Here is a 12,985-nt window from a genome sequence, read left to right as displayed (position 1 = left end):
TCTAACTGGGCGGGTTGACAACTTGATTCTTACGTGACATATTAGCCAATCAAGCTAGCTCTTGTTTACTTTTTCAATGGTATCCAGCTTTAGCTAAAGGGATCAGCTTCAGCTGTAGTGATGACAACTAAATGAGGAACAGATCAATGCGTTTTGAATGTAGATACAGTTAATAATCTGTAAAAGGTAAATTGTTGCAGAGTAACTATTTTCATGTGTTCCTCCAGACTAAAGTCTGATGAGTTTCTACTCTAACTTCAGGAACTGGTTTGCGGGTCTGTCCATCCTGTTGCTACTTTAGACCAAGAACAGAAGAGGCTTCTTACTCCACTGTCCTAATTAGAATAGAAAACAAACTACTTATTTATCACAATCTCTAATAATAGCTTTAAAGCTTAATTATAATGTAAGACTTAATAAACTTTTTATACCTTAACCTTTTTTGAAAGTTTTATATAGAACAACACCTGTTGTTTCAGATATTCCTTAGATGCATTTAGCTTCAACAAGGTAAAAACCTGTTAGTTTTATTTCTAAGAGACAAAACTCCATGGCTGTTTTATACACTGATGATTATCAGGGTTTTTTTTGTTTTATTTTGTTTTGTTTTGTTTTGTTTTTGGCTTTAATCACCGTTTAAGAGACTCAGAACTTGGCATAGTAGTTGGTGTGACAAACTGCTGATCTACTGGAAATCCAACCCACAACCATCTCTAGGGTTTACAGAGACTGGTCCAAGAGAGAGAAAATATCCAGTGAGCAGCAGTTCTGTGGGTCAAAAAGCCTTGTTGATGCCAGATGTCAGAGGAGAGTGGACAGACTGGTTGTAGCTGATAGAAAGACAACAGTAACTCAAATAACCACTGGTTACAACCGAGGTCTGCAGAAGAGCATCTCTGAACACACAACACGTCCAACCTTGAGGCAGATGGGCTACAGCAGCAGAGGACCACACCGGGTGACCCTCCTGTCAGCTAAGAACAGGAAACTGAGGCTACAATTCACACAGCAACACCAAAACTGGACAATAGAAGATTGGAGAAACGTTGCCTGGTCTGATGAGTCTGGATTTCTGCTCCACATTCAGATGGTAGGGTCAGAATTTGGCCTCAACAACATGAAAGCATGGATCCATCCTGCCTTGTATCAACGGTTCAGGCTGCTGTTGGTGTGATGGTGTGGGGGATATTTTCTTGGCTCACTTTGGGCCCCTTAGTACCAACTGGGCATGGTTTAAAGTCCACAGCCTACCTGAGTATTGTTGCTGACCATGTCCATCCCTTTATGAGCACAGTGTACCCATCTTCTGATGGCTACTTCCAGCAGGATAACGCTCCATGTCATAAAGCTGGAATCATCTCAGACTGCTTTCTTCAACATGACAATGAGTTCACTGGACTCTATGGAGCCAAATTGTGTTTCAGGAACTAGTTTCAAATGACCAGATGTGAGAGAATCATTGAATCATTAATGAGGGTCGGTCCAGTCCATGTTTACTGCAGGTTAACTTTTATTTAAAGAGCAACTTAAAGACTAATCCAGACACAGCCATCATTAACACATAGACAATACAAAATAAATATTCACCATCACTTTGTTCTTTGTCACCAAATAAATACCAAATATGTGCAGTTCATTATTCCCAGTGTATTGCAATGTACTCAAAATAGTTTGTGAAAATAAAAGGAAAAATCATATAAACATAAGAACCAAATAAAACAACCAAAAATCTTAGAAAATTATTAAAAAGCTTTCAGTTACAAAATATTTGCACTTAAAAAGATTCCAGTATTTTAAATAAATAATAAGATATATAAAAGAATTCATAGTTGATATCTTAAAATATCTCCTCTTTGTTCAGCGATGCAGAGGAAATGATTCCTGTCTCTGGGTTTATTCTTCTCAGGTAGCGATTTGAACTCAAACAGAAGTTAATAAATAGATAATGAACAATAAATAGGCAGAGGAATGAAATTAAATACAGCAGACATGAATGAATAAGTTAATAAACCAACATCTGCAAAGGACTTAAATAGTTACACAGCAATATTAAGAATGAATCTATAAACTAGTCCTGGAGGTGCAACATCACTAAGCTCATATCGAATACTATCCACGTGATGGAGTGGGAAATGTTCACTAACTAAAGGATCTGCTCAGCTAAGGCTGCTTACTGCACTCCTCATTTCAACCCTGGCTCACATTAACAGTTTGATTTCGGTGCTCCAACCACCACACGCATCACACCCGCACACGCCCTCATCTGGCCACACATACAGTCATCAAAGCAACATGCAAACAGCAAACAAACCAAAGAACGAATGGCAAAGATCCAAATGAGGAGAATTGAGTACATACAGTATCTAGCGGGCATGGAAAGAAAATAGTGTGCACTGTGAAGCCCCGCCCCCCTCGCCCTCCTCTGTCTCCTCTGTCCATCACACCTCGATGCCCTTCACCGCCTGGTTGATGGACTCCAGCAGAGCCCGATTCTCGGGGTTCTGGTAGCAGTCTTTATTGGTAAACATGTGGGTCAGGGTCTCTACGTAGGTGTCGAAGTTCTGCTCAGACAGTGGCTCCTGCTGGAAACCAAGACGTAACACAGCGTCACAAGCCTGGACAGAGTTCAGGGCACATATGCACGTCCAGCAGTTAGCGAGAAAAATACACTGTTTGTACTAACTGTTGGTATGCATAAGCCGGTTAACGGCCCAGAGAGCGTTACATTTGATGGGGATATACCCCACCATTACAGGCGCTAACAGCAGGATTACAGCGCCTGTTCAGCTGTTTAAAGGTAGACATCGAGCAATGCCGTACAGCTTGAAACCAAATATACAAAGACAGTGCGGTTTGGAAAGGTGGCGATATGGAGCCATATTTTTTCAGTGAACAGATGAGATGAGGGAGACCATCGAAGTCTCAAACCAGTGAAGCTTGCTGCCGTCAGTTTTACAAGTTTGATTTGCTCTTTGCTTCTCTTCATCTGTGTCCTCCTGTGTGTGGTGAAATGTTGGAGTTCATAAACTGCTTTAAGAGTTATTCATGGAGGTACTGGAGCATTGCTGTAATACTTGTTCCCTTAAAGCAGCTTTTATATTACTGATTTTATTTTTGAGGTTTTCCACTGTGTGCTCAGAAAGACCACACATATTTACTGTGTTTAAGATCGACAAACTTTCTCTTTCTCTTTGTTTACCTGATTGACTCGCTGATAACAGCTGTTTGTAAATTATTTATATAAAATCTCCATTTCTGCCATTGAAAAATGTTTTTCTCGATCTTCTCTGGGTCGAACTGTTACCCCTCTCCAGGTTCATCAATTTTGTAGTAGACATGTGCAATTCAAATTTGTTTGATGGGGTTTTTCAGGAGGTTCCCATAAATGATGTTGTAATCTGCATGTCTCTTTCATGGTGTAATTATTAAGCTGGCCAATTATTTGTAGTCGTGCATGTGGCTAATGCCAAACGGGCCGTTCCATGACAAAAAATTAGGACAAATTTCTCATTTTTTGGGTTGTTTAATGACTGAACGTGCATACGGGCCCAGACATCTACTTAAAATGATAATTTTCTAGAATCAGAAGGACACTCAGCCAGTTAAAGCCTAAGTTTTCCTCTCACCATTGTGGGCAGGCGGATATTGGTCAAGCTGCGGATCAGTGCCTGACTCAGGCCGGATAGCTCCATGAACAAGGCCTCATTTCTCTCTTCGATCTGCTTGTTCTCCTCCTCCATGCTCTTCAGGTTCATCTCCATGGATGTGATCTGCAGCACACAGAGCACACGACTCTTATAGACTGTTACCTTCAACTGGACTCAAACCTACAGCCACCAGCAAGGCAGGGAAGCCTCCAGGGGGCCAGCCTCCAGGGGGGCAGTGGAGCTCACCTGAGTATGCAGGTTCATCATGTCAGCCTCCATCTCCGAGTTGGACTCGCTCAGATCATTGATCTCCTTGTTGAGCTGCTTGATGTCCTCGTCATTGTCCAGAACTGAGAGCAGAAAGATGGCGTCAACAAACATAACCTGAGGACAGATTATCACTTCTACTTGGAGGTGTAACAAAAAGCTGTGTGATGTCTGAGAAACAGGAAACATTAAACACATGACATTGGCAAAGCCAGTTTGGAATACGCTGATAGTGTTGCCGGTCTCTTACCATCGCTGGCTCTGAATTTTGCGGTAATGTACTCGTCTCCGGGGAACTTGGCTCTCTTCTTGTTGGCTGAAGCTCGTGGACAACCTGAGAGACTGAGAGGAGCAGCTGATGAGGATCAGGGCACATGGAGAAACCATTTCAACCAATCATTTTGTCTCTGGTCCTCTTAACGGTTAATCTCATGTACAAAAAATCCACGTCAGGTGTTCAGGATACCTGCGATGTGTAAGGAAGCTTCCATTTGCATGTCCTGAGCCATCACAGCCTGGAGTTGGGCAGGTAGGGCCCTCAGTTTTAAAGGCCTTCCAGGAGAATGGGGTGCCGTTAAGGAGACCCTCCTTCTGCCGGCGAGCTGCAAGCGGACAGCCATAGGCACTGCGGTGGGTGGCGTACTTCCCACTGATGTGGCCCAGACTGTCACAACCAGGAACTGGACACCTGAAGTCAGAACAAGAGGAAATTAGGAGACTTCAAACGTCCGTCTCATTAAGGAGAAACCAGAGTCACACCTTTGAATGTCTCCGGGGAGTAAAACAAACCATCTGTCTGATTCCTTACCAAATGCGCCCTCTCTATGTAAAGATAATGAGGCGTTTTGTTGGAAAGGTCAACAAGAATCATATTTTTTTACATCTGACATGCAGAATTGTGTTCAGTGTACTCCAGGGAAACTTAAACATGTTGAGCTGAGTCTGGCGGTGAACTGAAATCTGGGAGTTGAAAAACTTTTTAATATTTAACTTTATTACCTTACTGATCCAAATATAAAACAACCTCCTTTTTCCAAGACAGAGTTTTGGGAAAAAGGCTATTTGTTGACAAAACCTTGTTTTTATCAGGAAGGACAATTGATTTGAAAATCCTAAAGAAACAGTGATGAAACAATACAACACAAAAAAAAGCCCTCTGGCGCGAGATCACAGCAGAAATAATATAAGGTTTTCTCTGTCTGTCACATTTCTCCTCTGCTCACTGCCTCTAATGTGTTCATAGGCACACAAACAAATGAGAGCACACAAACTGAGACATACATGCAAGCACACTTCTTATAGAGAACAGAGTCAGAAAAAAATAATGTCACAACCACCGCAACAAAAACAGAAAAAACAATTAATTAGGCCATTCCGACCTGATGCCTAACCTGATGACAACCTGATGCCTGAGTTGATGCCTGACCTGATGCCTGACCTGATGCCTGACCTGATGCCTGACCTGATAGCTGACCTGATAGCTGACCTAATGCCCTTCCTGATGCCTGACCTGATGACTGACCTAATGCCTTATCTGATGCCTAACCTGATGCCTGACCTGTTGCCTTATCTGATGACCGACCTATTGCCCTACCTGATGCCTGACCTGATTTCTGACATGATGACTGATCTGATGCCCTACCTGATGACTGATCTGATGCCTAACCTGATGCCTAACCTGATGCCTGACCTGATTTCTGACATGATGACTGATCTGATGCCCTACCTGATGACTGATCTGATGACTGATCTGATGCCTTACCTGATGACTGATCTGATGCCTGACCTGATGACTGATCTGATGACTGACCTGATGACTGATCTGATGATTGACCTGATGACTGATCTGATGACTGACCTGATGACTGATCTGATGCCCTACCTGATGACTGATCTGATGCCCTACCTGATGCCTGACCTGATGACTGATCTGATGACTGACCTGATGACTGATCTGATGATTGACCTGATGACTGATCTGATGACTGACCTGATGACTGATCTGATGCCCTACCTGATGACTGATCTGATGCCCTACCTGATGACTGATCTGATGCCCTACCTGATGACTGATCTGATGCCCTACCTGATGACTGATCTGATGACTGACCTGAAGACTGGCCTGATGCCCTACCTGATGACTGATCTGATGCCCTACCTGATGACTGATCTGATGACTGACCTGAAGACTGGCCTGATGTCTGACCTGAAGACTGATCTGATGACTGATCTGTTGACTGACCTTATGCCCTTCCTGATGCCTGACCTCATTGATGTCTGACCTGATGCCTGACCTAATAACTGACCCAATACCTAACATGATGCCTGACATGATGACTGATCTGATGCCTGACCTGATGACTGGCCTGATGTCTGACCTGAAGACTGATCTGATGACTGATCTGTTGACTGACCTTATGCCCTTCCTGATGCCCTACCTGATGCCCTTCCTGATGCCTGACTTGTTAACTGGCCTGTGACTTTTCAGGGCTTGAGGCATCCTGGTTCCATTGTGTTTCTAACAGAGGTCACTTTTCCTGATGAAGTGAACTAAAAAACCTTTATTGATGACTGTATTTCTGTTGTCAGCCAACAGATCATCTTCTGTTGAAGGTTTTGCAAAGTTTTGCTGAGAGGCTTCCCAGACCTATCCCTTTTGAGCAAAGATTTATTTATATCTGTCACTTTAACAGCATGGTGTCCCTTCTGCGTCATAGATTTACTCATAAACCTACTTCCTGTCTGCACGCCTCAGGAGGGACTGTCTTAATGTCCCCACAGCCCTCCTCTTCAATAAAACAGACAAGACTTCCTGACTGAGCCCTACCTAAGGAACCTGGATTAGCAAAGTTAATCCTGACAACCTTTTAGGGCTGTCCCTCTTTTATTCCTTCTTGCGTCGGTTATTCCCTCTGCTCTCATCATACCCTCTGTTTTGTCCCGTAAAGCATTTTGTAAACAAACAGATTACATTCCTCTTTCCATTATAGCTCACCTCAGCAGCTCCGAGTCCTCCTTATCGTCCTTGGTTGGCGTCACTTTCACCCCACTTTTCTTGGCTCGAGGGCACCCAGACAGGCTGAAGAGAGGAACAGAGTCAGTTTTGAATTCCTAATGATGGTGTAATGACCAGGGCGAACAGCTGAATAGCCCCTACCTTCTGTGTGAGGCATAGTTTCCTGTGATGTGGCCTGATCCGTCACAACCTGGAGTGGGACACCTGACACACACACACACACACACACACACACACACACACACACACACACACACACACACACACACACACACACACACACACACACACACACACACACACACACACACGCAAACAGAGATGATGTTTCAACCTACACCCTGTGATCATCATCAGCAGACTTCAGGCAGAAATCTGGTCAGTACCCTTTTACATAATCATGACTCATAGTTTGGGCTTTAGAATTTGAAAAAGTAGATTTAGAAGTGTTTTAAGGTGTTTTAAAGTCTGAGTGTAACAAAGAGAGCAGGGACAGAGCCGCAGCTGCAGACTGAGTGCTCAGTGAACATGTTGGAGGTGAGAGACAGGAGAAAGCAGACATACTTTAGTTCAGCTGTGTGGGCAGCCATGAGGGTCCGAAGTGATTTATCAGCAAGAGGACAGCCTGACAGACTGGAAGATAGGTCAGAGAGAGAACGTCAGAAATCCAGACCCAGAACAGGATGTCCGAGCATGAGTAAAGGAGAGAGCCGGGACCTGAGCCTGGACTACAGAGCCAGGACTACAGAGCCAGGACTACAGAGCCAGGAAAGGACAAGACTGCACACACACACCGACAAACACAGGGAGATCAGGAGCTGCCTTATCAACTGAAAGTCTAGAGAACTGAAAGAGTGGGACAGGACAAAAAATGAACCAAGGAAAAGTGAGAGGAGAGGACGAAAATCACACTAACATGAGATCCATACAAAATGTACCATCCAGACAAAGGCTTTCTGATCTGAACTGAAACTGATATGAAATTTGTCTGTTTTGACCTGAAACTGCTCTGAAAGTAGTCTATTCTGAAACTGATCTGAAAATGATTTGAAACTGATCTAAAACTGAACAGATCTGATCTTAAATTTGTCTGTTTTAAACAGGTCAGTCCTGATCTGTCACTGGTTTGTTCTGAAATGATCTGATCTGAAACTGTTCTGAAACTGCTTTGTTTTGAAACTGATCAGAAACTGATCTGATCTGAAACTGATCAGAAACTGATCTGATCTGAAACTTATCTGTTGTAAAACTGATATGAAACTGATCTGATCTAAAACTGATCTAAAATGTATCTGATCTGAAACTGATAGACTAGAATAAACTAATCCAGATTTTGATCATTGTTCACACAGTGTTGTGGCCAGAAATGCTTTACAGCGGGACAATGAAATTAACCTTTGCACTAAATCATAGCAGGCTTCATGACAATTTGTACACTGCAAAACCTGTAGGGGTATTGACAAAATTTCTTTTCCGATAAAGGAAAAAATTTGTTAAGCAACTAACGAAAAATTTCCCACTGTGAAAATAACTCTGGGCTTCTTGAAGATTCATACTCAAATACCAATGGGGCCAATCTAATGTAAATTCAAAAGGCCAAGAAAAAACTGGGGAGAAGGGGAGAAGACCCTCCAAAGGGGGCCTTTAAAGGGGACCTTAATCCAGCGGAAACCCCTGGTGTTGAAAGCATAGACTGTATTCAAACACAGCCGTAAGCTCGTCAGTGGTTTTTCACCTATCTGCAGTGATTTATATTGAAAATGCTTAATTCATTCTGGCTTTGTTTGTGTCAGGATGAGGTAAAGAGGCGGATCTTCAACCAGGACTCCTCCAAGGAGTTGATGACTTATATGGTTTGAGGATGTTAAGAATAAGAGTTGTAGATTCTGCTCAAAATCTTGTTCCTTCATGGTTGTTTCCCAGGAGGCTTGGAGCCTGCTTCTGACCAGGCTCTCTACCTGCCTCTAGATTTACCAGGAGTGACACTGAGTCAGTGTTTCCAACATGGCGGCTGTCATCTTTAGGGTTCCCAGCACCTCTCATGTGTGATGTCCCTGAAGCTTGTTTTAACAGTCTATGGCTCGTATGGTGTAAAAACAATTTGGTGTATGCACTAAACAAGCAACGCCCGTCCAACTAAACATGACACCACATGCTCAGTTACTGATTGGTTCTTGCTGCAAAGAGGAGCACAGTTTACTGAACCAACATCATGAAGTACGACAGAGGACACAGATGAAATAAACACAGAGTGGGGGCTTGGGGTGCCTTAGCAAGGACTACTTTTCAGAAACGGTCAGTGGCTTAAACTGGAAAGCTTTCCCAGCAGCAGTACACAGGCATGAACCATAGAATAATATGTAAATAGCATGAAAACAGGAACATGCCAGCCTCTGTGCGGGTCCGCAGAGGGAGTTTTGGGCTCTAACACATTTCTTCTTATGCTCTTATCCACCAGTTATCTAACTTCCAACATATTGGACTCAACACATCTGCACATTTTGCAAACTTTTGGCTTCTTTAAGAGGATAACTTTCTCATTTTTGATCCAAGGTGGCGGGTGAAAACAGATTTTCTAAAGAGGTGAGGAGGTTATGAGTTAGAAGACTGGATCTGTGAGACCTGATGTGATCCATGCCACAGGTTAACAGGCAGGATCAGGATCTGAGAGTCTGTCAGGACTTGGTACAGCATCTCATTTTACCAAACACCTGTCAGATTGATCCTAGTTTGACCCTTAGCTCCTCATAAAAAGATAGCCATCAAACTAACATCAGAGGCAGATTCAAGACAAGCTGCATCCTTAAACCGCCTCGTGTTAGGGGAATCAAACCATCAAGCCATCAACCTGTGAGGGAAACTGACCTTCGATGTGAGGCGTAGTTACCAGTGATGTGTCCGCTGCCATCGCAGCCTGGGGTTGGACATCTAGAGTAAGAAAACACACACACACACACACACACACAGATCAGTATGCAAAGGTTTCCTCATCATCTCAACATGGTCAGAACTTTGTGTCACACTGAAGAGATCTTTTCTTTGTCTCCTAACAGCCAGACCAGAACCAGAGCGCCCCCTGTACCTGAAGACCTTGCAGAGCCTTTCATTAGGACTGATTGAAGGAGGACTGACTGAATACTCCAGGAACTTACACAAGAATCTCCTTTTTGTTGTCTTTGGGCTGAAACTTGACCTTGAAGCTGCTGGTGGTGACCTCACCGGGGTACTTCCTGTCCTCCAGGTTCTCCGGGTCCTCCTCCTCACAGTCTGATGAGGTGTACGAGGGAGCTGTGTACTCCACCTGTAGACAGGTGCAATCATTAGTCACTACATGGCAGATTCAGTGCTTGAGTTTGTTTTGGGGTTACTGTGGGGTTACTCTACCTCTTCGTGGTCTTCTTCTTTGACTCCACTGGGTTTGGTGAAGTCCAGCGGCTCCTCCCACTCTGGCTGAGTGTGGCCCTGAGACAAGGTGGCTGTGATGAGTTGAGAGGTTGAAGACGGGGAAGGTGAAGGCTCTGGAGGCAGCAAACCTTCCCGCTTAGTCTTCTTCATGCTGAGGTCCAAGGTGCCATTCTCGTCCACCTCGATGTCCGACTCCTGCAGGAAGCAGAGACAGGATCAGGGGATGCCTGGAGAGATTCCCCTTGGTCCATTCTGCTCTATACAAATACTGAGATTCTAAGATAGCCATGGACCAAAAAGCCCCTGGTCAAAAGAAGTCCCATCAATCAGAAACCTTGACTGTGCTCACCTTGGTGCAGGGCTCCCTGGGCTTGGTGCTGAGGCTCTCGGGTCTTTCCCAGCAGCGTGTGGACAGGTTGAGGATGGCTGTGGCTGCCATGTGAGCTGCCTCTGCATCCTGGCTGTAGTCATAGCCAGAGGAGGACGAAGCGCTCTTGGGAAAGCCTCCTGACACGCTGTGACTGGGAGACGAGGCCTTAGGGAATGATTTCGCTGTGAGGGACAGACAGAATGAGTCCACCAGAACCAAATAGGGTACATCAAACACTGTGAGCCTGAGAACATCAGCCTGATGGGTCATACTGCTTCAGTACACTGAATGGGTTATATTGGTGTTTTCTGTACTGGTGTTTGATACTGGTGGCTTTTACTGATGGATTATACTGAGGTTAAATACTAGTGGGTTATACTGAGGGATTGTACTGATAGATTGTACTAAAGGATCATACTGGTGGATTGTACTAATGGATCATACTGGTGGATTGTACTAATGGATCATACTGGTGGATTGTACTAATGGATCATACCGGTGGATTGTACTAATGGATCATACTGGTGGATTGTATTGATGGATTATACTGATAGATAACACTGGTGGTTTCAACTGGTGGATTATACTACGGAATCATACTGGTGGATTATACTGATGAATTATCCTAATGGATTACACTGATTGATTATATTGATGGATTTTACTGATGGATCAAATTTGCGGATTATACTGTTGGATCATCCTGGTGGATTATACTGATGGATGATGCTACTGGATTATATTGATGGACTACACTGGTGGATTATACTGATGTATTATACTGATGGATTATACTGAGGAGTCATACTGATGGGTTATACTGATGGATTATATTGATGGATTTGACTGATGCATCATATTCGTGGATTATACTGATGGTTTATACTAAGGGATCATACTAGTGGATTATCCTGATGGATTATACTAGGGGATTATATCAATGGATTATACTGAACGATAATCCTGGTGGATTTTACGGACCGACCTCTTCCTCTGTTTCTTTGCCGTCTGACCATTTCTTGGATTTTTGAGGTTCAAGGTTTTGTGGATTAGTCCTCTCTGGATGTGTTACCCTTCACTTTCCTTCTAACCCCTGTTAGGTAAAGAGCATTACCTCCTGAACTGTTCTCTGGATCCTGGACCTGTCTGTGCACCTATGTCCCAGTTATTGTCCTGAACTGTCTTAGACAGTGTGCACAGACTGATCTCACCTCTTGGTATAACCACAGTGAGGATGTCAATGCAACTTCCATAACCTTTATTTCTTGTTATATTTCATAAATTGTTACATGCACAGGGGTTAAGTTTTCTTTATGAACGAGTTTGAGTATAACAACCTGAACTCTGATCAGCTGTTGGTGTCTTCGTAAAAATGGTCTAATATCAGACTTCATGTGAGCCACGTTCAGTCCACGGGTCCAGAATAACTTTAATTTTTCAGAACAATAAGAGACAAAAATGAGGCCTGGCTGGCTGAAGAAAAATACTTTCCTGAAAGTTTCCTAAAATAAAAACGATGTCCCAATATAAGAAACTAAACTGACACACTTTTCTCACTACATGAACAGATGTTGTTGTGCAACCCAGGCAGTGTTTTTACTCTTTTAATACCTTCAAATATGGTCTTTTTTGCTGGACTTGTCAGGTAAGTGTGACTCTTATTGAGTCTAACAGTGAGTTTTTACGAAAAAATAAGACAGAATCACGTGATCAAATTTGAGTTTTTGTAATAGCTGCTCTGAACAAAGAGCAAACTGCTCACCTGCTCACAGACTCTGTTCACTCTGGAACATTGAGCGTTTGGTTCTCTTTCAAAAACCCTCTTTTCTGTCTCGTTTTAGAGGTTCGGTGAATGCAAAAGCTGCACGATCCTTGACTGATCCAGGCCCTCAGCTGTTGTTCAACTTTGCAGTCATGGAGTCTTTCTGCGAGCTAATCTGCACAGTTGATCACACAGTGTTTCACAGTTTGTGCCATGAAAAGCAGCTGGATAAACAAAAAATCGTTTGTTTGAACTAAAGGTTGATCACTCCTCAAAACGATTAATGGATGAATGAGTCATTGCCATTTGCTGCACAGGGATGACTCATTGCTGCTCTTAAATTTAGATGTCAGTTTATAATGTGCGATCAGAGCACTTAACAGCCTGGAAAGTGTATCTGAGGCTCCAACATGCAAACAAACATATTTCTGTTTGAAATCAGAGTGAACCTGCATAAGATCCAGGAGGATGTTTTACAAACACATAATTTAGCTTCCAGACCCGCTGCATCAAATCAA

General features: G+C 43.3%; 1 protein-coding gene across 7 annotated transcripts in view; it reads right to left on the bottom strand.

Annotated features, from left to right (window-relative positions):
- Positions 1-1,606: 1,606 nt before the first annotated feature.
- Positions 1,607-12,985, bottom strand: part of LOC141799154 (myelin transcription factor 1-like) — a 28,528-nt gene continuing 17,149 nt past the window's right edge. For 4 of the 7 annotated variants that reach the window (XM_074681284.1, XM_074681286.1, XM_074681287.1 and 1 more), the window contains exons 12-23: positions 10,685-10,887; positions 10,315-10,530; positions 10,083-10,231; positions 9,796-9,858; positions 7,495-7,563; positions 7,072-7,134; positions 6,910-6,993; positions 4,381-4,602; positions 4,165-4,256; positions 3,894-3,997; positions 3,627-3,770; positions 1,608-2,582 (exon numbers count right to left, since the gene is read on the bottom strand). In XM_074681284.1, coding sequence (XP_074537385.1) covers positions 2,439-2,582; positions 3,627-3,770; positions 3,894-3,997; positions 4,165-4,256; positions 4,381-4,602; positions 6,910-6,993; positions 7,072-7,134; positions 7,495-7,563; positions 9,796-9,858; positions 10,083-10,231; positions 10,315-10,530; positions 10,685-10,887 — 1,553 coding nt within the window. In that variant the 3' untranslated portion in view covers positions 1,608-2,438. Of the gene's footprint in view, positions 2,583-3,626; positions 3,771-3,893; positions 3,998-4,164; positions 4,257-4,380; positions 4,603-6,909; positions 6,994-7,071; positions 7,135-7,494; positions 7,564-9,795; positions 9,859-10,082; positions 10,232-10,314; positions 10,531-10,684; positions 10,888-12,985 lie in introns of all 7 variants that reach the window. The other 3 variants (XM_074681289.1, XM_074681288.1, XM_074681290.1) reach the window with 3 other exon arrangements.

The sequence above is a fragment of the Halichoeres trimaculatus genome, unplaced genomic scaffold (assembly GCF_033239565.1).
Source record: "Halichoeres trimaculatus isolate MK-OKI-2021-1 unplaced genomic scaffold, fHalTri1.1 fHalTri1_scaffold_11, whole genome shotgun sequence".
Classification (NCBI taxonomy): Eukaryota; Metazoa; Chordata; class Actinopteri; order Labriformes; family Labridae; genus Halichoeres; species Halichoeres trimaculatus.
This window is presented reverse-complemented; position numbering and strand designations above follow the sequence as displayed.